This window comes from Falco rusticolus, chromosome 2 (genome assembly GCF_015220075.1).
Source record: "Falco rusticolus isolate bFalRus1 chromosome 2, bFalRus1.pri, whole genome shotgun sequence".
Taxonomy (NCBI): Eukaryota; Metazoa; Chordata; class Aves; order Falconiformes; family Falconidae; genus Falco; species Falco rusticolus.
In genome coordinates this window covers 23,290,737-23,316,620 of record NC_051188.1, presented here as the reverse complement: position 1 = coordinate 23,316,620, position 25,884 = coordinate 23,290,737, and the positions used below count along the sequence as shown (strand labels likewise).

Here is a 25,884-nt window from a genome sequence, read left to right as displayed (position 1 = left end):
TTGAAGGCAGGATTGGCATCCTTGAGAGAAAAATACCTCGTAGTCCCCAGCTGCTTTTGCTAAATCAGCCAAGCCCTCACACCCCACAACACCCATGAGCAAGGCTGGCTCGACTTCCAGTATGCTGACCATATGTGCATGCATTTCACTTGCTTACATTTATAAATATGACTCTATCGAAGCTTCATTTAATCCTGTTTCTCAAATATTGCATCAAAATCAATAATGCGGATTAAAGTTTAATACCACAACTAACTGCCAAATTAAGGGAAAGAGGTTTAAAATGGTGTTGTGTACCTTAAAACAATTGGCTAGATGGTGCCTGGCCCTACCCTGAGCCCCTCCAGTCAGCCCCACACCAGCTCTGGCATGCCAGACAGCTCCCATCCAGCCACTCCATGGCAACGAGGGACCCTTCTCTGGTCTGTGATTGTGCAATGGCATTGACACAGCCACAAGAACCAGTTCTCTGCTGCTCTTCCACTCCTATGCCAGTCTTGTCCTATTTGCTGTCACTTCAGCCTCTTTTCATGAGCAATTTACTCCTCTCAAAAGGCATTATTAAGAGACAAAAAGACTGACATGCTGACCTATGAAGTTATACATTGCTGTAAGAAAGATTAAGTAATTTGAGGTACAAAAGGAAAAATGCTTTGGACAAGGAAAAGGTGGTAATATCAAATTTTTGTAACAACTTATCAATGACCTGGATGTAGGAACTGAGTGTATCCTCAGCAAGTTTGCTGATGATACAGAACAAGGAGGAATGGTTGATGTACCATAAGGCTGTGCTGCCATTCAGCAAGACCTGGACAGTTGGGCAGAAAGGAACAAAATGAAGTTCCACAAAGACAAGTGTAAGGTCCTGCACCTGGGGAGGAACAACCCCACGCAGCAGCACAGGTGAGGGGTTGGCCTGCTGGAAGGCAGCTCTGCAGAGAAGGACCTGGCAGTTCTGGTGGACAAGAAGTTGCCCATGAGCCAGCAGCGTGCCCATGTGGCCAAGGCAGCCAGTGGGACCCTGGGGTGCATCAGGAGGAGCGTGGCCAGCAGGTGGAGGGAGGTTCTCCTGCTCCTCTGGTCTGCCCTGGTGAGGCCACATCCGGAGTGCTGTGTCCAGTGCTGGGCTCCCCAGTTCAAGAGAGTTGGGGAACTATGGCAGGAGGGATGCAAAGATGAAGGGACTGGAGCATATTCCTGATCAGGAAAGGCTGAGAGAGCTGGGCCTGTGTAGCCTGGAGAAGACCAAGAGGGGATCTCATCAATGTCTACAAATACCTTGAGGACGAGTGTCAGGAGGATGGGGCCAGGCTCTTTTCAGTGGTGCCCAGTGACAGCACAAGGGGCAACGGGCACAAACTGCAACACGGGAAGTTCCATCTGAATATGAGGAAGAACTTTGCTTTGAGGGTGACAGAGACTGGAGCAGGCTGCCCAGAGAGGCTGTGGAGTCTCCTTCTCTGGAGACATTCAAAACCTGCCTGGATGTGACTCTGTGCAAGCTGCTCCAGGAGAACCTGCTTTAGCAGGGGGTTGGACTAGATAATCTCCAGAGGTCCCTTCCAAGCCTGACCCTTCTGTGATAAGCTAATCTTGAATGGATAATTGGGAAATAAAATGCCAAAAATAAAAGAATGTAAAGTAATTAATATATATAATATAGGATATCAGAAACTGATGCAAGATAATAAGGGGAGGCATTGAATCAACAGAGAGAAGTAAGGAATATTTTGTGACAGAATAAGATGTTGCAGAAAAATTAAACACGTTCTTCATCTCACAAGGAAAATGGAAGGTGAGATGCCAGAAGTGAAAATAATGTGTCCTGGGGTGGACAGTGAAAAACTGGAGACATTAGCAACCTCTCCAGAACAAGTCTTGGGTAATTTAAAATCAATAAAACCCGTCAGAGCCCAAAGACCAGATGAGACACACTTGAGGATCCTGAAAGAGATGGCAGACAGATTATTGGACTACCATGAGTTATCTTTAATAGCATCTTTGAAACAGTGAGGTATCAATAGACCAGAGAGAAACAAAAGAAATAACAGTTGTAGGAAGGAAATAATGGAGAACTATGAATTAAATTTGACCTCCAAAGCAGACAAGGTCCAAAAAATATTCAGTGATAAGATCAAAAAAACCCAGCTTTTGAGAAATAGGAAAACTTTAGGAAATAAACTTTAGTGGAATAGGAATCGCACTAACAGCTAGTGCAATTTCCTCATGTAGATTTCTCATGCACTGGCATTTTTAAAGGCAGTATTACAGACAACAAATAGGCCTGATCAGCTGATAATGTTTAGATTTTAGAATGCCACATAATATAGGAAGACAGTAAATTAATACATATAAGACAAGTTCCTATATGGATTAAAAATGGCTAAGGAAAAGCCATGTCTGCAGTCATCAATGATGCAGGATAATATGGATGATGGATGGATGAATAAAAATCAAGGCAACATTTGTTTCTGAGGACCAGAAAAGACAGTGGATTTGTTAGTAAGCCCTGTTCAGATATTCCTTTCATATCTATCTCTCAAACTGGTTCCTGTTACAGAAGGTCTTACCCTACTTAGAACCTGAACTTGCAGCCTCTTGCAGTTTCATTTAAATGGAAAATATGATCCAATTGCTCTCTGCACCTGTACTCCCACATTTAGTGCTGACTGAACTCAACTTACAGGGCTGAATTGGTATTTACTACCCAGTGTGCAATCTTGGAATGTCTCAGAAGTCACACACAGCATGGTCAGCTTCTGCTAATGGCATCAACATAAATAAACTCCAGATGCAGGGTCAGATAGTAAAGGATAGTGGCAAGATGCACTGTATTACAGAGAACCTTGATTTTCTGATAAACCCCAAATCCTGGCCACCTGTACTACTGACTGATACTGTCTTCTCAGGGTATGTCAAGACAGTCTGGCCCATTTCCATTCTAATTTTCTTTACATTTCTTCTGCAGCTTAGTATGGTGAAACAGACACTGGGGAGAAAGAGTAATAGTTTTTAAATACCTGCAAAGAGGACAACACCCCACATCCACTCCAGACAGAAAAGGAAGTAAATTGCAACAAAGGGGATTAGGCAAAAGACTAGGGAAAACTTTTAACTTGCAAGTAGGTAATGCATTGGAGCAGCCTGCTTTCAGAGGCTGCAGGATTTCATATTGAAGGTTTTTATAAATAGCTTTTCATGAACAGGTTAAATAAACATCTATTAGAAGGAATCCCATCCTGGGGCAAGAGGAGGGACCACACGCCAAGTCATGCCTTAACTTTATCCCTTCTGACTATTTTTCAAAAACTCTGAAGACTTGTACACTACTAAACAGCTGCTATGTTTCACTCTGGCAATGACTGATTTTCAATTATCTCTGAACTTGCTGCTGTTTAAATGTACGTTGTTAAAACCTTCAAGCTTTTCCAGGCTACCAAATAGTGTCCTGTAGAAGTAATTATTATCTCTGCCTTGTGGCATTGCACACTTTTCCTTCTGACTCTTCTCTTGCTTTTCCCTCCCCTGTAATTCTGCCCAGGGTCACACTGAGCTGGGCAGTAACCGGGAAGAAAAAGGTACTACCAATGTTGTATCCAAAAAGGAGTATACCACGGCTTCAGAGAATCACGATCTCTGCTGGCACATCTGAATGCTGCCCAGGCTTTCAGAGCACAACATGGTAGGGAACGTCATATTCAGATTGAACAACAGAGTCTTCATGTTGGGAAGAAAATGTCCCATTATCCTCCGCAGGACAAAAGCAAAGATTTTTTAGGCATTTACAAGGAGGAGGAAGATAAAAAGGAGCACAATGAGAATTATTACTGAAATTGATTCTCCTTCTTTGGCAACGACCTCTTAAACAACCTTTGTGCAAGCCCCAGATTCCTTAGACAGCCTTGCTGCAGGGTAAAAAGACACTCCTCAAAGAGTGCTGTTGGAGCTTTGTAGTATTGGGTCAAGATGTTGTTCATTTTATGATATTTCTGGCTGAAAAATACAGAATCTTATTAGTGACTACAGTTAAAGGAAAGGAAAAGAAGTTCATACTTACCTGAAGCATCTGGATGATAGAGGCTGGGAGCACTGGTTATTTCTCCTTGCTGATGGAGACAGCTACCTGAGGATCTTTGACTTGCAATTAGAATCCTGCTCTTTGCAGATGGTAACCTGGACACTGCACCCAGTCCTAACTGTGGCTTGAGTATCATGGCAGATCGATAAAAACTTGGTGGGACCTCGTAATGAGTATATGGTGGAGGGCAAAATTCATCTTTTGCAGGCCTTTCCCCAACCTACAGAAAATCATAACAAACACAAATCAATGCAACAGAGCAATAAATCCAGAAAATACGAAGCTTAAATTGATTAGAAAGACTAATTTTCCCTCCTTGTGAATCTGGATTTCAGAGCACTGCAGACTGATGATCATTTTCAAAAAACGATGGTCTTACTATATGAATTGCTTTCCAAAAATACAACATTACAGTCTCAATACACAACAAAACCCAAATAAAGAATTGCTGTCCTCCCCAAAAGAAAACAGACAAACGGAAGATCTTCAGTTAATGAAAATGACGTTACTGTTAAATCCTGAAAGGCGATATTATTTACAGAAGTAGATACACCAGCATAGTGTGTAAGTGGGATTTTTATTAGACATTATTTAAAATATACTTACTAAAATACAGTTTGGGGGAAGTCACCTAAAAATACAGCTGAAGGTATTTAAAGTTCATTTTATCAGAGAAATCACATTGTCAAATCATTTGTGTGAGAAAAAAAAAGCCCCCCACATGTTCTTACTGCAAAATGTTCACTGTAATTTGTGCCCCTGCACATTTCTGTTCATTACATTTTCAGGGGGCTGTTGAATATTCCAAATCAGAGCTATAAAACCCAGCTGCCCATCTGAATTGGAGAAAAGAAGAAAATCTGCAGATGTGAAACATTTACTCTTTATCACAAATAGAGGCTGTTTTGCTAAAATCAGTAACAAATCTCTCAGTATCTTAATGGGCGCATACTGTGAGGGCAGCACAGTATGTCTCAAGCTGGAAGTATTTCCAGCAAACTGGCTGTTAAGAGGAAACTTGCAGTCAGGGAGTGACCCGGTTCCCTGATTCAGCGCTTGCATCTTTCTACATTCAAGGTGGGCTCTGACTCCCATCTTGGTGTGCTGCTTCATGACTCAGGACAAGGGCGCAAAGCAATGTCAGTAGTTTTCATTTCTCTATTTGCAAAGAACTGTTCTAGGTGGAGTCCAACTACTTTATAAATTTCTTATAGAATGCAAAATCATCATAATGTAGAAAGGACCCATGAATATTTTTTCAGTGCATACCATTTAGGACACAAGAGGGGAAAAAAAAAAGAAAAAGACGGCTTAAGAAATAGGAAATCTGAACTAAATTTGTTTAAAAATTAATCAAAAAGTGCCATAGGCTACCTAGGAAGAAATGTAACTGCCAATTAATTAACTCTACTGTAAGTTATGATGCATATAATATGCCAAATCAATTTCTATTTAGCAATTATAAGCATTTAGAATATGCACTTCAACATTGGCTATAAAAGCTTTGATCCTAGCTGCTTCGAGAGCTTTAATCCTAATGTCGCAAATCTTTAATATGCTAAAAGAGACAAGATTGGCCTTAACTATTAAATATAACGTCTTTGAGGCCTCTGCACAGGAACTAGGAGGGCAGATGCAACAAACAGGGATCTTTACATTTTTGCTCTGTATTTTTTCCTTTGTTTGCAGTCCTATTTCCTGCCATTAGATCTTCCCACTTCCTTTTTTATTATAGTCCTATGACCTATTTCTACAAGTTAGGATGCAGTTTTTTACTGTATAGATGATTCTCTAGGCTTGAACTGCAGGAGATGCTCAGCTTCTTATTTTCAGCTTCTGGATACGAGATCGTTCTCCTGGATAAGACTCACTTATCTTTTCTCTCCCTGATGATTTTTTTTCAATCAGAATTCCACTATACCCTTCTGATCATCTCATATTTAACTTCAGGTGAACATACCAATGCCAAGTACTTCAGTATAAGGAATAGAGAAAGCATTTAAATAAAGAAGCCATGCATTTTTTATAAACTGGGTCATCTTAGCCAAACCTTCAGTCACCTAATATTTTTTCATTATTGACAGTACGCTAGGAGTAACACAGAAGGGCCATAAACATGCACACTGAAATAATCAATCAATCATAAGCATAAAACCTCTTCTCAAGCTGAGAGAAGCAAGAAGGATTTAGAATAGAATCATTTAGGCTGAAAAAGACCCTTAGGATCATTGATTCCAACTGTAATTTACACAAATATCTTTGAAGAAACAGATGCTTTTTTTTGAAGAGCCCAGTTTTGGGGGACATAAACTTACTATGAAGACACATTAATTTTTCTTTTGTATTTAATGGTGAATTCATGAAGTGTAAAATTCAACTGGTCTCAAGAGAATTGTATGCAACTACTGATTATAAGGCCATTTTAGAAATATATGGATTAATGTGAAACCTGTTAGCATTCTGTAGATTTTTGTACAAGGGACTTTTAAAGAAAAGATCTGTTGCAGCCTGTCAACTAAAAAGAAGCTCAGCTTAGAGTTTTACTGTGTAGCTGTCTGCTCATTCCCCACCCATCCCATTTAATGATTTGTTAGGAAGAGATGGAAAGTCTGCAACAAATACTTGGAGGATACAGAAATTTCCAGGCTGGGTAATCCTGAGCAGAGCTGGCAGCATGGCCAGCAGGTAAAGATGTCCAACACTTTCCTTCAGGTGTTTGTACCATTGTCAAACATTAACACCTCAAGCAAGAATTCTCTTGTCAAGTGTCTGCTTCAGGCAACTATTTGGGAAAAGAGTTGGTGACATTGGTTCAAGCAGTTCAGACAATGAGATTAGGGCGGGAAAATCGCTGGTTTGACTATGTATAAAACAACTCCCCCTAACCCTTTTTCCCCTACAAGTCTTTCATTTCAACAGGCTTTGGTCCATGCTTTCTAGAGCAGAAAGATGTCTATGCTGGGGAACAGACCCAAGGTGGTGGCTGAACAGGACAGGTGCAGCCTTGGGGATGCAGGCAGGAGAATGGTGATCAGCAGACCTCCTTACAGACTCCCACCAGAACCAGGGCTCTTGGCAGCAGCCATAAGTAGTGAATAAAATGAGTCAGTGGTCACTCTCTGACAAGGCACAGACCATATCCATACGGGTAAACTCTCACCTTACAGACCAGGCTGGTCATAACCATGCTGGTCCTTGGGAACAGCCTCTGGGTAAGCACACGCTAGCCGAGATGAACACTGAGCTGGGGAGTGTGCTCCCAGTCCAGCAGTACAGGCAACCTTGTGCAAGCCTTGGAGGCCGTGCCCTCCCGCTCTTCCGTTCACTAGCACAGCTACAGCCTTGGGGTCACACAGTCTGCTCTGTTGTTACTTTCCACAGACTTAACTGGGAAAACAAAGTGGCCAGAAATTCCCACTGGTGCTGACTAGAAGAGGCTGAGGTCCAGGCTGAGATGGGAAGCCCACAATGCGATGAAGCATGTGGATATCAGCTATCTTCCCTGGACAACGACTGGGGGGTTTTAAGCACTTCACTTTGAGTGGTTTTCTACCTTCTTTTTTTTTTTTTGGTTTAAGACAGACATGAAAGATCTACCACCACACCATGCCAAGGTTCCAAATAAAAGCATCCAAGGAGCTGTCAATGCCACAGGCAAGGCTGCCCGTTTAACTCCATTCCGTTACGTATCCAGTCTCTAAGCACTGCTGGACTGCCCTCATGCCTGAGATAGGATATTTGTCTGAGCTGCTCTACATGGGCACAGGCAGCTCAGGGAACCCTGCAGTCTCCCCACTTCATGGAGGTAGCCCTCAAGGCGTCCTCATAGAGTTCTCCAGGACTTGCCTTGGAGTCTCCTGTCCAAAACAGCACCTTCCTATTTTTTCTAGCTCATGGCACCCAGAGGTGTATCTAATTGTTCCTACCATTTAGCTAGCTGAAGGGGGCTTAGAGATTACAGGTCTGACTGATAGCAGCTATTAACACTCCCTATTACAGCTATGCAAAGAGCTATAGAATACTAACCAAAGCTCTCCAAAGCCCAACTGGATGTGTGAAATAGGGCCATCAGATTTTTTTCTCTCACAAAGACAGTAGCCATCCTGCCCCAGCATCTCTTTGTCTCCAAAACCTCTGAGCCTTCAACTCTGTTCCTTCACCAGGGTGATTTTGATCTATCTCAATTCATCCTAATTGGTTTCTTTCTGATTACACATCAGCCATCTGCCATGAACCTGTACTGCGCACAGTTGCTCTTCTAAGCATCTGTCCACTTCCATGGATCAAAATCATTTTCCTTTCTCTTGATCCATACTGGAGACAAATCAGTCCCCTTTGCATCTTCTAGGGTGGCAGCACAAGAGAACAAATAACACAAACTGCAGTTTGATTGACTTTTCCTTCCCAGCCTTTCCTCCAGGCAATCCAGCTTCTTTGAAGAAGCAGCTTGCTTGGGTTCAAACCTTCCCACTTTGAAATACCCTTCTAATCCTAGTCTAGAGCAGATCATGCTGCAGACTTGCCACAACTTGAGTCCTTCTCATGTTAAGAACAGTCCTCAGTGGTGCACAGAAATTGTCCCTTTGCTCCCAGACGTGTCTGCTGATGCTGCCTGATTATCTGAACCCCAACTGTCCGTGCCATAGATACCTATAGTCTTCAGAGGATCATGTCACCCTATAAACAGCCAAACAGCTGCACAATCTGGGTTATTGTGGCTTTGATTTCCATTGCTATATATTAAATGGTAATAACACAGCAATTTTCCCTAAACTTACCAGGCAATTGTGAAGATACACTAATGATGGCTAGCACAGATAAGCTCACAATGACTTTAATAATTCCTCCTCTGGATGCAAAATATAAAGGACAGAGTTGGAAACCGAAGGGAAGGCCAGTGAGCACTGTCCTTTCTGTTTTGGGATGAGATGGTGCTCTATGAAAAACTATAATCCATGATCACTTCAGTAGGTTGCCTGTTAATACAGCATTAGGGCTAACCAACACTCACACACAATATCTTTAATATGGTTATTTGCCAGCTTTTGATTGTCAACACTGTCACCAAATTTGTTATTTCAATGTTGTTCTTTGGATAAACACCGTATGTAGAATGAGGCAGGCATTAATACAGCCTCAGTAACACCATGAGACACACAGCAAAAACCCAGTAATTTTTCTTTCTTAAAGACTGGTTCAAATTAAAACCACTTGTCTTATCATCAGTATTTATATCAGAAGCTTGATTGTTGAGCTACCACAGGTCCCCAGCAGCACAGGGCAAAGGCACATCACAGACCCAAATGTAGCTCCCTCTTTCCTGTCCTTTCTCCACCTTCCAAGCAAGGTCAGCCTTCCTCCATAGCGCTCACCTCCCAGCATGGATTTCAGGCAACCAGGACTCCTGCCTGACTTATCAAAACAGAAACACAATGAGATATCAGTAGCTATAACAGACCAGAAGGACTTCCATCACCTTTTAGCTGCTTGGGAAGGTTTTCTGGGGAAAGATTTCTTATCTGAGGTGCAAGTAAATATAACATACAACATTAAAATGAGTTAAAAGAAACCAGCTCTGATAGCCCCTGGGCTTCAGTACAGCTAAACAGAAGGGAATTAGTTTAGACCTCTAGTGCTCTGTCTGCAAAAAACTGCCAACTTTCCCATTATGGAGGAAAAGTCTCTGTGGGCAGATTACATTTATTTCCCAAAGCTGTTCTTTGGGGGCAAAAAAGACATTCCACTTACGAATAAATTCAAACAGTATTTTTTTTTTCCTTTCTAAGCACCCATATTTATATTACTAGCAGGGGACTGGTTTCCTGGAAAACACTGAAGGAACACAGTGACAACTTCCAGTCACAGATCAGACATCGCAACAGCGTCAGTGCCAGAAACAGGTAAGTTTATTCAGTTCTAATGATCAGACATTACCTTGATTTAAGACTTATTTCTTATTTGAGGTTTGAGAACTAACTTCTGGCAGCAACAAGTAAGAAAATGATCACCACCTGGCATACAAAAGAGATTGTCAAAGCTGCCTCCTTACCTCCTGCAGAAACTTCTCGCTCATTGAACCGAAGTGATGGCCCGGGGGCCTAATTCCTGACACCACCAGTCCAGAACTGAAGAGTCTTGGCTTCTGGAGGTCAGGTTTAAATTTTTCGTATAGGATGCTGGTGGGCTTCGACTCCCCGCCATTGGATGCCTTCTGCTCCGTAGAGATGGGCATGCCACACGTGGGGCTACCAAAGGGCATCCCTGCTGGCGCAAACAAAGGGTCAAGCTGCTCTATCGAACGAGGATTTCTCCTAATGTATGTGATGATTTTAGGTCTCACAGGTTTGGGCCTGGGTATGGCAGGTTTCACCTCCACACTTTCTTCCAGCTTTTCACTGCAGTCACTGTCCACATCTGCCTTCTCTGCAAGGGAGCCCTTGGAGTGGACCAGGATAGGTTTTGGGATGGCACTGCTGCAAGCAGTCTTGATAGGCACTTTAGAGGATATGTTTAACAACTGCGTACTGTCAATGGGAGGTAGGACTGAGGAGGGTGACAGTTTGTCAACATGAAGTGCATAAAGGTCCTTCAAATTACTGTTTGATAGCGTGGGCTGACTATTAACTTCCCGTGTTGCCACTGGGCGCACAGGAGTTTGGACACATAAAAAGGCATCAGCCTTTGCTGAAATGTTACAGCTCTCCAGTGCTTCCTCTGGAGGATGTTTCTGTGCGTTAGCTGTCTTTTTACTTGGAACTGAAAAGCTCGAGGCTCCTGCATCACTGTCGTGGTTGTCGGGTTGTTGGTTTGACACTGTTTCTGCACTGCATGCTCCGTGTTGATCTGAGACATCAGAAACAGATACAGCAAGATCCTCAGTGCTTCCTTTGACTAATGTCAGTTTATCCTCATTAACTTTCAAGGGTTTGCTGTCAGGTAGATTAATATTCTGTATAAGAGATATCTGTTCACCAACTGTTTCTGTACAACCTGCATCAACTTCATGTAAATTTTTGTTTTTTCTAGGTGTCACTTTGCCACTGGATTTACTACTGCAGGAGAGTGGGAATGATGTTTCCACTTCTTTGTCAGTAAAATATTCCTCACCAACCTGGTCAGTTGCATTGTTGTCACTGTCATTGTTTCCTCTCCCTTCCTCACCAATGGTGACATTATCACTCAGCAATTTTTCATCAGGATAGGTTACCACCTGGCTTGACAATGGATCCTCTGCTTTATTACAGGTGTCTTGAAAATGGGATGCTTGAAATTTTGATGCAAAAGACCCAGAGCCTTTCTGTTCCTGCACTGCTGTATTTTCATCTTTTTGACATCCCAGGAACTCTTCCAGCATAATTCTCTCAATCTTTTGTTGACAAGTATTTTTAGATTGTAGAGACAGTGCAGTCTTAAGCTCCGGTTTTTTACTTTTATCACCCTGACCTAATTGTGCTTCTGATTTACTCGCAATCTCATTGGGCTTAACAGTTGAATGTTGAGAATGAGAAGTATGCAGTGTGCTTTCAACGTTAACATTTGGTACATCTTCTGGTTTACTTATTTTCTTATTCCCTGAGGTAGATGGTTTTGAATAAAGTACAGTATTTTCCTCTGAGGTATTGTCAAGTGGATGAAACACCATCCCAAGAAAATGATCTGTGGATGTTTTTTGTGATTTCTCCGTATTTCCTATCAAACGGTGCGACCTGTCAATGGAGTCCAATGATGCAGAAAGCAGACGTTTACATGACACACGGCCAATGCAGTCTTTTGCAAATGTTTCAGATTGAGGAGAGAATTTACTTGGTCTTCCCAAAGAAAGCCTTTTTATTCTCTCCACCTCCACAGTCCTGGACATTTTACCCTTACAAAAGTTCTGGGTTAAGTCAACATCACCTTTGGAAATAACCTCCAGGTTGGCATCGTTTGTGCTACTTTTTAAATTGGACAGACTTTGTCCACGGCTAATCCTGATATACCTTGATATATCCTTAGCTTCGCAGGTCCTAGAATCTTTCCCCATCTCCCTGCTTGTGGTGGAGGGCAGCTTACTTTCCTGTACACTGGTGTGACAGGTCCGAGAGTCTTTGAAGGTCAAGAGTTTATTCTGCTCTGTATTCAGATGAGCAACTTTCTCTGATCCTCCACAGTGTATATTCCCACTTTCATCTGTCAAACCACGTTTCTTAGCATCCCCTTCAGTGGTCCTAGTTTTTTTCACAATTTGGTTGGCATTGGTATCCCCCACACTCACTATGCTTTCATTATTATTTTTTATTTCGCTGCAGTTGTCCTGAAGCTGGGCATAACATGACTTGCTTGGGATTAACGGAGCACTCATTTTGAAGCTTCAGGTGACTGCCTTTTTGACAGTCCTAATTAACGAGAAAGCTTTTTTTTTCCTTGTCAGGTTAACTATTATGCATGCTTCAGCTATATATTTAAATTATAAAGTCATCAGTAGAAAATTCCTTGTCAGAAAGCTTGGAATCTCTTGTCAGAGTCACATTTTTGTGCTGCTCAGTTGTCTTTTGTGCAGCCTCTTGACATAGGAAATCTTTGTGAGGTGCAGTAGAGAGGTTCAACAAAAGCAAGATAGATCTGTTAAGTTCCCTCTGAATAAAACCCAGTTAATCCAGCCAACCTACAAGAAAAAAAAAAAACAAAACAGAACACAGACATTACACCGATGTCAGGAATCATGATAACTAAACCAAAGCTAAAATCAACAGCACTCTCAGGTACATCCCCAGGATAGAGCATTTTCAAACACTTTAGATGCTGTTTCAATCACAGCTGTGCTCCCAGGACAGATTCTTCGCATAGCACAGATCTCTGACTTGAGAAATTACACAATTAAAACTGCCCTGGTTAGAAGAGTGGTTACTACTGTTTTTAAGCCACACAGATTTACAAATCGAAGTAAGTATAAATAGCTAGGAGAGGTTGGGTCCCAACATCGAGGGTCTAAGCACTTTCATATTGCTACAACAATGTCTTTATTACATCAAGAGTGGCTACTGATGCATTTAAAGCACCACTGTGTAGACAAGCTGTAAGTAATAAAATTCCAGCTCCATTAGAGGATGTGTATGGGTTTCTCTCCTTGCCTTGTATGAATTACTGCTGTACTTGTGCTGACACTCCATTCCTGTTGATACTTCTTAGCCAGATCTATAGATGCCAAGAAAGCAAAAACTATGGCTGTAAGCCTGCATATAAAAGCAGTGTTTTTCTGAGGCATCTGCACACGTGCATGTTCAAATATGGAGGATTATACACCAATCCCAATACAGTGCAACTCCTTTTGGCTTCTCCACCCTGGGGCTTTGGGAGCCCAGATTTTGTCCTCTATCACCTCCAACAAGATGAAGGGGAAATTTCTGTCTATACCATGCCTAAATTCAGTCTCTGAGACATTTTTTGTACCCTGTATGTTCATACCTTTCATCATAAAGAAATATGGGAACTAGAAATTGGAACATGCTCCAAAGTATCTAGAAGATAGAATTAAAACACCTGCAATGCTACAAGCTGTGCTGGGTTTCTAATCAGGGGCTCACAGGGGCAGTAGACAGAAGTGCTGATTAAGTGCGCGGCTCTGTCTACAGCATCTGGGTGCAAGTCTGGGCCTGTGTTTCTAACGCTTGCTATGAGCAGGTCCTCCCAGCCTTTGTATTCAGTCCTGACCACAACATCTGGCTCTAAGCTCAATCCAGTTTCTTTATACGGTGCACACACATGTTGGTTGAGCCTGGATTCAGGCTTCTGGCATAGTTTCAGCTCTTCAGCAAACAATAACTAATTAAATTAATTCATGAAACAGAACACAGTATTAAGAATTTTACTTCACCACCACAGAATTGTGTCATTATAGATCTCATTCACAAAGCATTGTAAAGCAAGACTTTCAAACTGCTTCTGTGATCTGTCCTTATTCCCAGAGAAAAAAGAATTGAATACTTATTAAATGAAATACATGTATTATGGAATTTTCGGTTCATTTCTTGTTCCTTTTTTTCTGAAAAAAATTATAATACCAGAGTTTACATACTCAACATGAAAACTGAACTCTAAATGCTCTTCACTGGGCAAACCATGCCTGTTGTTATCTGTTTGGTTAGCTAGAAAGGGGCACTGATGGGCTCCGGAGGGAGCTGAGTTCAGTCAACTTGTGTTTCTCCCTCAGTTGGCAAATGGCATCGCTCTGTGGTTTCAAAAGTGAGGGCCACAAAAACGATCAGAGGGCTGAAACACCTCTCCTGTGGAGGCAGGCTGAGAGAGTTGGGATTGTTCAGCCTGAAGAAAAAGGCTCTGGGGGACCCTATTGCAACCTTTCAATACTTAAAGGCCGCTTACAAGAAAGATGGACAAAGAGTTTTTACCAGGGTCTATAGTGATAGGACAAGGGGTAACAGTTTTAAAAGAAAAGCAGGTAGGTTTAGAACAGACATAAGGAATAAATTCTTTACTATGAAGGTGATGACTGAGACACTGGAACAGGTTGGCCAGAGCAGTTGTGGATGTCCCTCTCTAGAAGTGCTCAAGGCCACATTGGATGAGGCTCTGAGCAACCTGATCTAGTGCATGATGTCCCTGCCCATGGCAGGGATGCTGAACTAGGTGACCTTTAAAGGCCCCTTCTAAAATAAACCCATTCTATGATTCTATAATTCTATTAATTGAATTGAACAGTGAGCAAAACTTTGGGGAATTGAGAAAAAGATGGAGGAAACTCATCTTTCTTGCACCATTTGTACTTTCTCACCAAAAGTGTCACCCGATGGCCCAAAACTTTAACAGACTGTGGTGAGTTGACTATGGCTGGCTACCAGATGCCTACCCAGCCATATTCTCATTCTCCCTTCTCAACAGGACAGGGGGAGAAAACAAGATGAAAAAGCTCATGGGTAGAGATAAAGACATGAAGATCATTTACCAAGTACCATCACAGGCAAACCAGACTTCCCTTGAGAAAAATTAATTTATTCCCAATTAAAATAAGAGTTGAATGGTGAGGAACAAAAAAGCTAAAATACCTTCCTGTGAGGAAATCACCTACTCCTTTTTCCCAGGCCTAGTTTCACTCTATTCACAGCTCCTCCACTCCACCAGTTGCTCCTTCCCTGCCTTTCCAGAGACACTGGACCTCCATGTGCTACAGCAGTATGTATAAATAAATTGGTAAATAATAACTACGAGGTATATTAAACCCTAAGTACCATATATGGCTGATGCATTCAAATGTACAAGTAGAGCAATACATTAATTTGCCATTTATTTTCTTCTCTAAATCTCTTACATGGGTTTAGAACAAAGATAACTAAGACATTTAAAACTATAAACATAATGCTAAGAGGTTGTTGGTTCCTCTTGTTTACACTGTCCCCAATATGATTAGTAGCAATGCAAATGAAGATTGTTTTGGAAAAAATATATTGTGGAAATACCCGTATTAATTGAAAGCATCTTCACACACCTTGTGTGACACAAGCCATGCTAGTATGCTTCAGACACCAGACCAAATAATTTGGTTTAATATTGCTTGTACAAACTGATAGACATGAGGGTCAGAAAGATCTGTCCCCTCTCAAACACAGTGCACTACACAACCTCAGTACACCACCAGCCGAAATTAAGCTCTTAAAGCAGCCAATGCTGGCCAGAGACACACAGTTCAAACGTATGTGCAATTATGTTGCTTTTAAGAGAAGGGACAATAAAATACTGTCTAAGCAGAGATTAATCTCAGACAGTGTTAGCATTGCTCCTGTGCTTCCTCCAGAGTCAGTGAGAAGGGACAGGCACTTTGGAAAGGTGGTTCATCTCGTGCTAACACCTTTCAGAATGGACCCTATGCACCCAGCCTTCCAAGTTCATCTCTTCTGGTGACATCGAGCCTCAGATAAAGGATGTCACAGACCTGAAGAACCCATTACATCCTTATAATTACATCCATACAATTACCCAAAATATTTTCTTCTGCAAAATATTGCCTGTTTAATTTTGTAATCTGTTTTAAAGTTGCCATTACAATGAATACAGAATAATGATTCTATGTTTGAAAATAACACAAGACTTTGTTCTGCTATAGAACATACTGATAGCACAGGACTCCTGCTAAATTAATATAAAAATGTAATCAAGCATCTATTCCAATCAATACTTTATTAATCCACTTTTCCCTGTGAAGGAATACAAGCTTTTGGTTTTGGCTCAATTAAGATAATACATACTGTGATAGGCACATTTGGGAATAAGATGTATGCCTTTTTGTTACACCTGGGACCTTAGAAGATTTGATCATTCTCATATAAACATCTTCTATTTAAGAAGCTTTGGCTTGGATTTTCTGCAGGATAGTTGATTTTATGTTGTACTGTCTAAGGCTCAACTTCACTATGCTCTTTGGAGTCAGTGAGATGAAAAGACTCAGCTGTGCCTGGGTTCTGCTGGCTTCTCCTATGTTTTTTTTATTACTCACCTCTCCTGACTGATGTTGGCTGGCACACACACATCTAAAGTCACTCCCTGCTGTGCAGGAATGCTCTGAGATGACCGGGATGTGAACCTCCTAACTCTTCAGATACCCTCTTTAGCTCAGGAACAGCGGGTAAGAGAAGACTTGATCCCGGCAATGACAACACCTCATCACTTGGCAGCATCTCACTGGGGACCCTGGACAAGAAACACAACTGCAAGTCTTAAAGACTGAACTTGGTATATGAAACTCTTGATATGGGTAAACAATTCTTGATACTGTATAGTGTAAAAAATATCCCCTCTGAATTGCTGAGAGTGGAAAATGAAATCATAGCTCTCCATCCCACAACATCTTGGCAGAATGCGGTAACTGTATTTGTGAAAAAAAACCTTTACAAAGTGATGTGAATGTGCTAGACAGTAAAATAAAATGATACCCACCAGACTACAGTTAGCTATGAATCCCACAGGGAGAAGAAAATTTCAAGGAGCCAGAAACATAACTAAATAATTTTGTTTAACTTCAGCAGTATCAGTTTCCTTCTGAGATGTTTCTCTCTTAAGAGCCTCTGTTCTAAACCTGAGCCCATTTAATGATGATCTAAGAAAGAAGTCTAAAACAGTTTCTTCCTGTCTGCTTCTGCAGTTCCTCCACTACACTTTGCTCCATCCTAAGCTGCATTTGGCCAGCAGGTCCCATCCTACCCTCTGGAGACAGCAGGGAGAAGGTGAAGCTGAGCTGTATGATTTCTGTGCCATGACACACAGCATGGACTGTATCAGCAAAGCTCAAGTTTGTAAAACGTAACCAGCTAAAAAAAGAAAGCAGCAGCCTGCTTCTAAATAGTAACAGCAGCTTTTTTTTTTTTTTAAACAAGCAGTGCAGAAATCTTGCTATCCTCAGTAGGCACCGAATAAAAGAAAAATGGTAAAGCATTACCACGTTATTGGCTGTTTTGGTTTTAATCCACCACAAAAATAGAACAGTAATAATTATGAGATATGGAAAGGAATTATCAAAGCACAAGGAAAAATAAAACTGGAAATAAAGAAATAAAATCTGAAATGTGTTGAGAAGTTTGGCTCTTGTATAAGTATTTCCTAACGCAGGCTGTCACAGCTGCTTATCCATCCCAGTACATATAGTCTAAACCCAGAGTATTTACAACAAGATACATTAAAAACATCTGGTTGTACTAGTAATTCTGTGCATGGCCCAGGCTGATTGCTCTTTCTGTACACAGCGTATGAGAAGCACCTGAGTACCTTATTAAGCAATGGGTTTGTAAATGGCTGGGGCAGAGCCAGTAGCCTGCAAATGGTCAGCCACGGGAATGCTCTCAACCCAGCGGGTAGTGGGGGGTGCTGCGCAGGGATGAGGATCACACAGGCCTTCAGCTGCATGTGGGCCCTGCACACCAGCCCACTTCGTCATGACTGAGAAAGGAGTCATGAAGTGTGACAACATGTTTATCCTCGCAGAAAGTAACTACAACTGCTTGATCACAACTCAGTTGAAAGCCTGAAGTGAGAAGCCTCCGGCCATTTCCTTCAGAGGCAACCCTGGTCACAAGCTCCAAGATCACAAACCGCTGCAGCATGCAGGACAAGGGCTGAGCACAAGCTCCAGCTCTGCTCCCCTCTGCACAAGCAGCATAGATCTGAACAGAATGAGCATCTTGGCGTTACAGCACGCACAGATAGACCTCTGCCGCAACAGACCCAAAGAACGAAATGCTGGCCCACAGGGAAGACACTCCTATTGTCTGCCCAATGCAGCGATGGAGGAAGACAGATGAAAGTACATGAGGAATATATTTGTATGAGGTGGGAAACAGATGCTGGTTTTACAGTTACTACAGAAAACTGGCATGGACAGCAGCATCCTGACATGCACAGGTGCCCCAAGAAATACGGCTGGGGAGAGCTGGCAACCCAGCCACCGCCTCACCGAGGCTTTCTCTGCGAGAGGAGATACTGCTGCATGTGATGGCAGGGCTGCACGCTGCCAAGAACAGAGTCCCACGGCTGAAACAAACACAGTGCTGGAAGGGAAGGAGGCGGGAATATCTTCTTGAGAAGCCCAAATCATTACACAGAACAACTTCCAGTGGTGATGGAAGTTGAAAGCTGATACTAGGACATTAAAAAAAAGAAAAAAGCCAATAAACCTCTTGGAGTGGGTAACATACAATCGGAATTAATTAAAAGCAGTGAAGAAGCGCTCACCCAGGCATGTGATAATTTTGTTAATGTGATTTGGAAGGCTGAGAGCTAAGATTTGGATACACTCCCCAACGGCTTCTATTCATAACAAAGCAGACCCAGCTGTTTGGGGAAATTACAGCATAATCTCATCATTGGCAGATCCTATGGAAACGTTGCTATAGATCACGAAGAGGACAGCACTTCAGATTGACAACTTTCTGCCTGATGAGCAATTAAGACATAGGCAGATAAGAGAAATGGTGGAGCAAATGTTAAATTTTTACACACTGGAAAATGATAGGAAAGCAGTTCTTATTCACTTGTGAAACTGAAACGATCTGAAAATATCAGAGGATTTTGCAAAGCGTGACCCAGTAGCATTTCCAGAATTTAAGTGTTTTAGTGGTTTTAATGTCTTCACAATAAATAAATTATAATCTTTTCACTAGTTATATGATTACCTATTTTTTATCTATACAAATATAATTATAAAAAAGGATATAAAATAGAGAATGGTTTCATATACCAAAGCAAAGATTTTCAGTTCTACTTTATCTGTTATTCACCAAAAAAACAGGTTTTATTTTATACAAATTATTAATGAATTTATACTGGTTTATCGAATTCAAAATGATTATGAACAAACCAGATTTTAAACATTTGCCACATTTAGCTCAAAGATTTTCTAAATCAAGCTTTTTTCATTTTACAGTTCCAAGTAATATTTCAAGATCAAATTTCCTTTGTGTTGACATTTTTTAAAGTTTTTTAAATGGCAAGTCAGGTAACACAGAAAGGTTTATTTCTCTACCCAAATCAGTATTTTGTTTTCCTAAATAGCAGGATGATAACAAGCCCAGTGGAGGACTCTGGCTCTTGCTTTCAGCTAGGCCTGTGAGGAGACATTTCCACGTTTTTATCTTGGGCCAGTAGTTCCCCTTTACTTCCAGTTGCCATGTCACATGAAGGGTATCACACACACCAAATGTGTTAGGTATGGTCACATACCTGCATGGCCACTGGCCAAGCTCCTGAGCGCCTGGAAACTGAGCCCATGATGAATGAGATGGTGATGTAGCCAGAGGACGACTGCTGAGAAGGATTCAGCCCAGGTCCTGCCCACCACCAGAATCAACCAGAAAGTGCCCAAATCAAGAGTTCAGCCTTATCCTCTATGTCCTGTTCACTTGCTGTCTTCACTCTCATTCCCCAGGGGTTTTAGGGTCAAGCCTGCAGTAATGTAATTTCCTTATACAACACCCCTGAGAGATCCCTGGGAACCAGCACAGTTCCCTGTTTGCTGGAAACCACAGCCAAGTGCATCATTCCCAAAAAAACAGCCAAAGGTGAAGATGCTAAAGCAAGGCTGTACCCTGATTTTCCCAAGGGAGGGGAGGTGGTAGCATCTCTCTCCATGATCTGAAGCAATAGGACTGAAAAATCAGGTGCCAGCATGAGACCTCAGTCCTAGAACTCACTGTAGCTCCTGACAGTATCAAATATACAAGTGGCTTGCAAGTGCAACTTTCCTTTCTGAATAAAATTAAAAAATTGAAAAGATGCTCCGTTTAAAAAATATTTATATATACCCTTAATTGCCTATGTATGGCAACTGGAGGACATAAACACAGCAGGGAGAGCAAAGGGCTTGCACTGTTTTTCCTTTGGCTGAATACCCCTTTTCAGCACTGGAGGGTTTTATCTCACAGGCCCTACTGTAGATGGGAAACAGCCATGACCACAGGCAACTACTGTTGCCTAAAGAAACCTGTGGCCACTTGGTCTCCCTAGGGAACAGACCCACAACTTTTCCTGCCATGGCAGTGGCAATGCAAAGAGCAGAAATCTTTGTACAGCTCCTTAATTTACCTCCAGTTACACTGTAGGGATCAGTACATCTTCAAGGCAAACATCAAAAACCTTCCCAGAGAATGTGTATAAATTATTTCCTTTTCATAAAAAACTTGTAAATATATGGGGTTTGTTTTGTTTATTTTTTGGTCAAAACTACCTTTTGTAATACAAATCTGAAGAGATACCCTAATAATTTATTACCTGTGAGGGCTGAATTCCCAAAGCATGTTATGTGGAAAGGATCCTGCTGACTGCTATTTCAAAGGAGTACAGGATTTGGGATTAAAGATTCTCATTATCAAAACTGACAAATTATTTTAATTATTAACATCAATCAAGTCTCCACAAGGCATAAGCCTTAATAGTTGTTTTTTAAGACTCCTTTTTTAACATTTCTATTTGCTTTCAAATGTTCACTGTTGGATAAGACAACATACTCTGATATAAGCAATCCTATTAATTGGATCCCCCCTCAAAACACAGAAGTCTCTGATCGTCTTAGCAATGGCAACCAGGAAGCTGATTTGATAAACACAGCAACTTATCTTGAATAAATGTCTGGTTTTATTTTAATTCCAGAGAAGTACACCTGGTTAAAGGTATAGGAACAGCTCATACTTTCTAAGGCACAACGCTACTCAGTTCAGGATTTCAAAGAAAAACAAACAGCAGAACCTCAGGGAAAGCCGCTGTGAACGGAGATGGTATTGGATGAGGGCACCCTGGCTGTTTAAGTAGTGAGAGCTCGTAAATCGAGCAAGGCAAGACCTTCGCACAGAGCTTCAGCCCGTGTAGATCTATAGTGCCACAGTCACAAGCAGAACAATAAACCCCAGAACCAAAATGTATCACTGTTTACTCCAAGGCACCACAGTGCAAATGAAAATGGCAAGAAAGCAAGCAGCGAAAAAGTTTTCTTGGAAGTGAGTCTAGTCAAGGCAAAAACTGATTCCTCCCAAACAAGTGGAAACAAACAGAAGAAAAATGGCACGTCAAACCAAGTCCATGCTGCCATGGCTCAGCCAGCCTGTTACATATGGACACGTTACGCAGGGCTGACCTCAAACATAAGACTCAGGGACAGCCCTCCGCACTCTTCCTTTTGCCCCTGGATGCTAACAGGGCCACCATGCATGCACTGCTTCACCACTTGGCACCCTTGGGCACAGTGCCACTAATGTCAACAGCAGACAGTAGTGAAGGTGAGAGATGCACCCACCATAAACTCATGTTGTTCTCTGTCAGAACGAAGGGAGCAGCAAAGGGATCCTGCCCATCCTTTCTGAGCACCTTCACCCTGCAGAGCCCAGCCAGCAACTTACTATGTCCCTCTCTATCCAAAAAGATAATCTGCAGTTTCTCATAAAATCTGCAACAGCTGGACAGTGGATTAGCGGGGCCCCAAAACACTGCTTAATTTATTTCTGTACAGTGCAAAATCTTGACACAGAAAGGGGAATGTGAAATGTTTCCAAAATGATCACTTTTTTTTTTTTGCTAAGACAGCTAAATCTTTCCTGCCTTCCAAAAAACATCTGGGAGACAGAAAAAAAATATATTTAGTTATAACACTCAAACATGAAAAAAAGTTCATAAATTTGCTTCCTATTGAGCAAAACCCAGAAACTCAGAAGCTTTGTCTACTCCAGCAAATTTACCCACTGCTGATAAAGCAGTTACAACTGGTGCTGAACTCAGTTTAACTTCAAGTGTAGTCAAGGGTAAATTGACTTTCCACATGCTTTTCTGAATTCTACTGAATTCAACAGCAGGTAAACATGTCAGTTCTTAAATGAATATCTAAATATGAATTTAGGACCCTGATTTTACATTGCTAGGTTTGCACACTGCAGTTTGAACCACCACCATTTCTGTAATGCTGTCAAACTTTCAAAAACATTACTGCAGATATACAGAGGCAAACCTGTAAAATCAGTAAAAACCAAAGCAAATGTAATGCATTATCAGAAATTCTTCTCATTTGCTTTAACTCCAGTAAAAGCCATCTTCTGTAATTTGATCTACATTTCCAGAATATTTTTCCTTGTGACTTGGTACCTAAGGGGAGAAAAAAAACACTGTCCATTTGTTTTTAAAAAACAGAGGCAAGATAGGGGAGAAAAAAACATTGACCATTTGTTTTAAAAATACAGAAGCAAGATGAAAACTGTGGTAAAATCCAGACTAGGCTCTGAACTAGAAGATCCTGGTCTAATCAGTTACAACAACGAACTGAAGGGCATAAAGCTCCACGTGTTTTTATTCACAGTTGTACTTTCCTACCAGGCTCTGTAAAGCACATGAAATACGTTTCCAGGTGTAACTCCAGCTGTTAGAAAGGCAGAAGGAACATATATAATTTTCCATTCAAGCCACTCTGACTGACCAATAAGCTAGAAGTTCAGGTGCCACGCTGCCTGCCATGCACCACATGTCTGGTGGCTGAGGGCTCATCATGGGCGAACCAGCAAGGCAGCTCTCATTTAAAAGCACAGAAGGCAGAATTCAAAATCTCAATATTCAAAAGGTCAGGCAAAACTAATGCTTTACCTGCCTGCTGCTACAGATCCTGCAAGTGTACTACAAGTACTTCACAGGGACCACTGTTCTGTAAGCAATGAATTACATTTGTTCTGCTTAAAAAAAAGAAGTATATATCGCTCAAAAAAATTTGCAGCAATTTGTCAAAAGATTGCATCCCCATTTTCATAAATTAACAGAAATTTGATTCAGCTTTAGCACTCTATCACCCTTCTATTTACCATGCATTCTTTACATGTATAAATAAAACCAGAAATACTTACATCGTGAATTTTGGGAATTTTCCCTGTTGTATTTTTCAACAGCAAATTTATATATAATAGAAGGATAGGATTTAAGAGCTTTATGCTCATATTTTTTTATATTGTTGATTAGCACCCACATTTGTGCATCAGGCACCTTCTGTACAAATCAGATATATCAACTGAATGAAAACTAACAAGCGCTCACCCTCTCAGCCCAAGGAGAAAAGGAGGTGTCTCTCAACTTGCATGTCTCAGCTTACAGTAGTCCCACTCTTTACTTAGCCCAACCATACAATTGTCTTCCCTCCTTCTGAGGCTGGGAAGAGGTTCAGGTTTTGCAGGATATGCTGAAGATCAGTTGGGTTTTCAGGCAAAACACAGAAATTAGCTTCAAAGAACGGGGTACGGCAAATCCCTTCCTTCTTTCTCCAGTTTTACTGTGTCTGCACACTAAAGGGAGAAGGATGTAGTCTCCCAAGGGATTGCTCAAGACTTTCCAGCTTTGCTGGTGGAGCGCTGGTTTGAGGACAAGTGCTGGTGGGAGACAAGCTGAGTATCAGTCAGCAGTGTGTCCTTGCAGCAGTTAAGGCTAACCATGTCCTGGGCTACATTAGCAAGAGAGCAGCCAGAAAGTCAAGAAGCAATCTTTCCCTCTGCTTGGCATGCATGAGGCATCTGGAGCACTGTGTCCTGGTGTGGGGCCTCATTTTGTTGATACTGGAGAGGATGCAGAGCAAGACCACCACAATGGAGCACTGATCTGGAGCACATGGTGCATGAAGAGAGGCTGAGGGATCTGGCTTGGTTCAGCCTGGAAGACAGTAGCATGGGGGGGATCTAATAGCTGTTCTCAACTACCTGTAAAGGGGAATAATAGAGAAGACGGAGCAAGACTTATCTCATAGATGCCCAGCCAAAGGATGAGAAGCAAAAAGAAGAGCAAGTTGCAATGCGGAACATTTTAACTGAGCACAAAGGGGAAAAAAAGTCATAATTGCAGGGGTGAAGCGCTGGTACAGAGGTCACCTAGAGGGGCTATACAATTTCCATCTTTGAAGCCTTTCAAAATTTGAATCAAAAAGGCCCTGAGCAACCTGACCTAACAGGGAAGCTGGTCCAGCTGTGAGCAGGGCTTGGAATCAGCATTCTCCAGAAGGCCTTTCTCACCAAATTATTGCATGACTCCAATAGCAACAGCTTCATAGGAGAAGAACCAAAGACAATCTCATGACACACGGTTGGAAACACCACTGAACAAGACACAGTGCAGGCTTGAGAGCCTGAAATGATAATTTGTATCTCCAGCCCAGTGCATTTTGCCCAAAATATTACCCAGAAACTGTAGCAGTCCTGGTTTGCTCAGCATCCAGGAATGGAGCAAGGAAAACCCAAAACACAAAGCCACTTTGCAGTTAAGAGCACCTCTGGGTTAGGAGCAGTGATAATGCTGGAGCCAGCAAGGATGTGGCAGAGAAATGGTACCTAACTTTTACCAGTGAGTTATGGTAGCTCTTCATGACACACTACTTATTTTTAACTCTACTGAGTTTTAGGCTGTCTATCTGTCCTGGCCAGGGCATTTAATAGTGTGCCATGATTAGATGACATAAAGAAAGGACACAAAAGGAATGAGAACCCATTCCAGAAGTCTACTTAGTGCAGGTAAATTAGTGCCACGCTGTTAGTGAGCTTATTTGCGACAACTCAGAAGATCATTCAAAACACACAGGTCCTATCTATATACTAAACTAAGTATTTATTGTAAAAGTACTTAGCAACGCCTAGCAGTCCCAGGATTCTGCTAACACCTGTAGGGAAAAAATTGAAGGTAAAAATGGCTCCTTAATATATCATCCCTGCTGAACCTCGTATGCGAATGTGACACAGAGATCCTTCTTCATCAAAAAACGTCAGAGAAGCAGGACAAGAAATTCCCTCCATTTCACATCTATGATATCTCTGTCAGTGTATTATTCTTGAGAAAATCTCCTTCAACATGTTAATCACTCTCCCAGTGACATACAGGCAAGAATAGACTCAGTTACTCAAACTCACCTTTGCAGAGCAAGTAAAAAGTTTTAGACAAAATTATTTAAGAACTTCTTTCATTCTACCTGATTCAACAACATATTTATTTATAATAATATTTATAATATTCTAATTATATTGGAATCACAAATTCTGTGTTATAAGGGTAATTATATGTTGCTGAATGGGAAGTCTTTTCTGGGAGGAAAATAAGCAGAAAATAAAAAAGAACTGAAGAAATAAAGCAGACCATTTCAATCTGCAAGGAGAAAAATTAATACTACAACCATCTCTACCACTTAAAAAATATTTTTCTTAATCTGGATAGATACGTAATGATACAGTGGATAGCAGAATAATGACTAATACTGCAAGAATGCACAGTTGGACATGACCAAGCTTTGGTCTAACCTGCAGCAGGGCAGCCATCCCACCTGCCCTTTTTTC

At 41.5% G+C, this 25,884-nt stretch overlaps 1 protein-coding gene across 1 annotated transcript in view; it reads right to left on the bottom strand.

Moving 5' to 3' along the window:
• The window catches only part of MTUS2 (microtubule associated scaffold protein 2), a 315,607-nt gene that overhangs the window by 187,774 nt on the left and 101,949 nt on the right, over positions 1 to 25,884 (bottom strand). The window contains exons 3-4 of the mRNA XM_037378188.1: positions 10,128 to 12,722; positions 4,058 to 4,298 (exon numbers count right to left, since the gene is read on the bottom strand). Coding sequence (XP_037234085.1) covers positions 4,058 to 4,298; positions 10,128 to 12,419 — 2,533 coding nt within the window. The 5' untranslated portion in view covers positions 12,420 to 12,722. The remainder of the gene's footprint in view (positions 1 to 4,057; positions 4,299 to 10,127; positions 12,723 to 25,884) is intronic.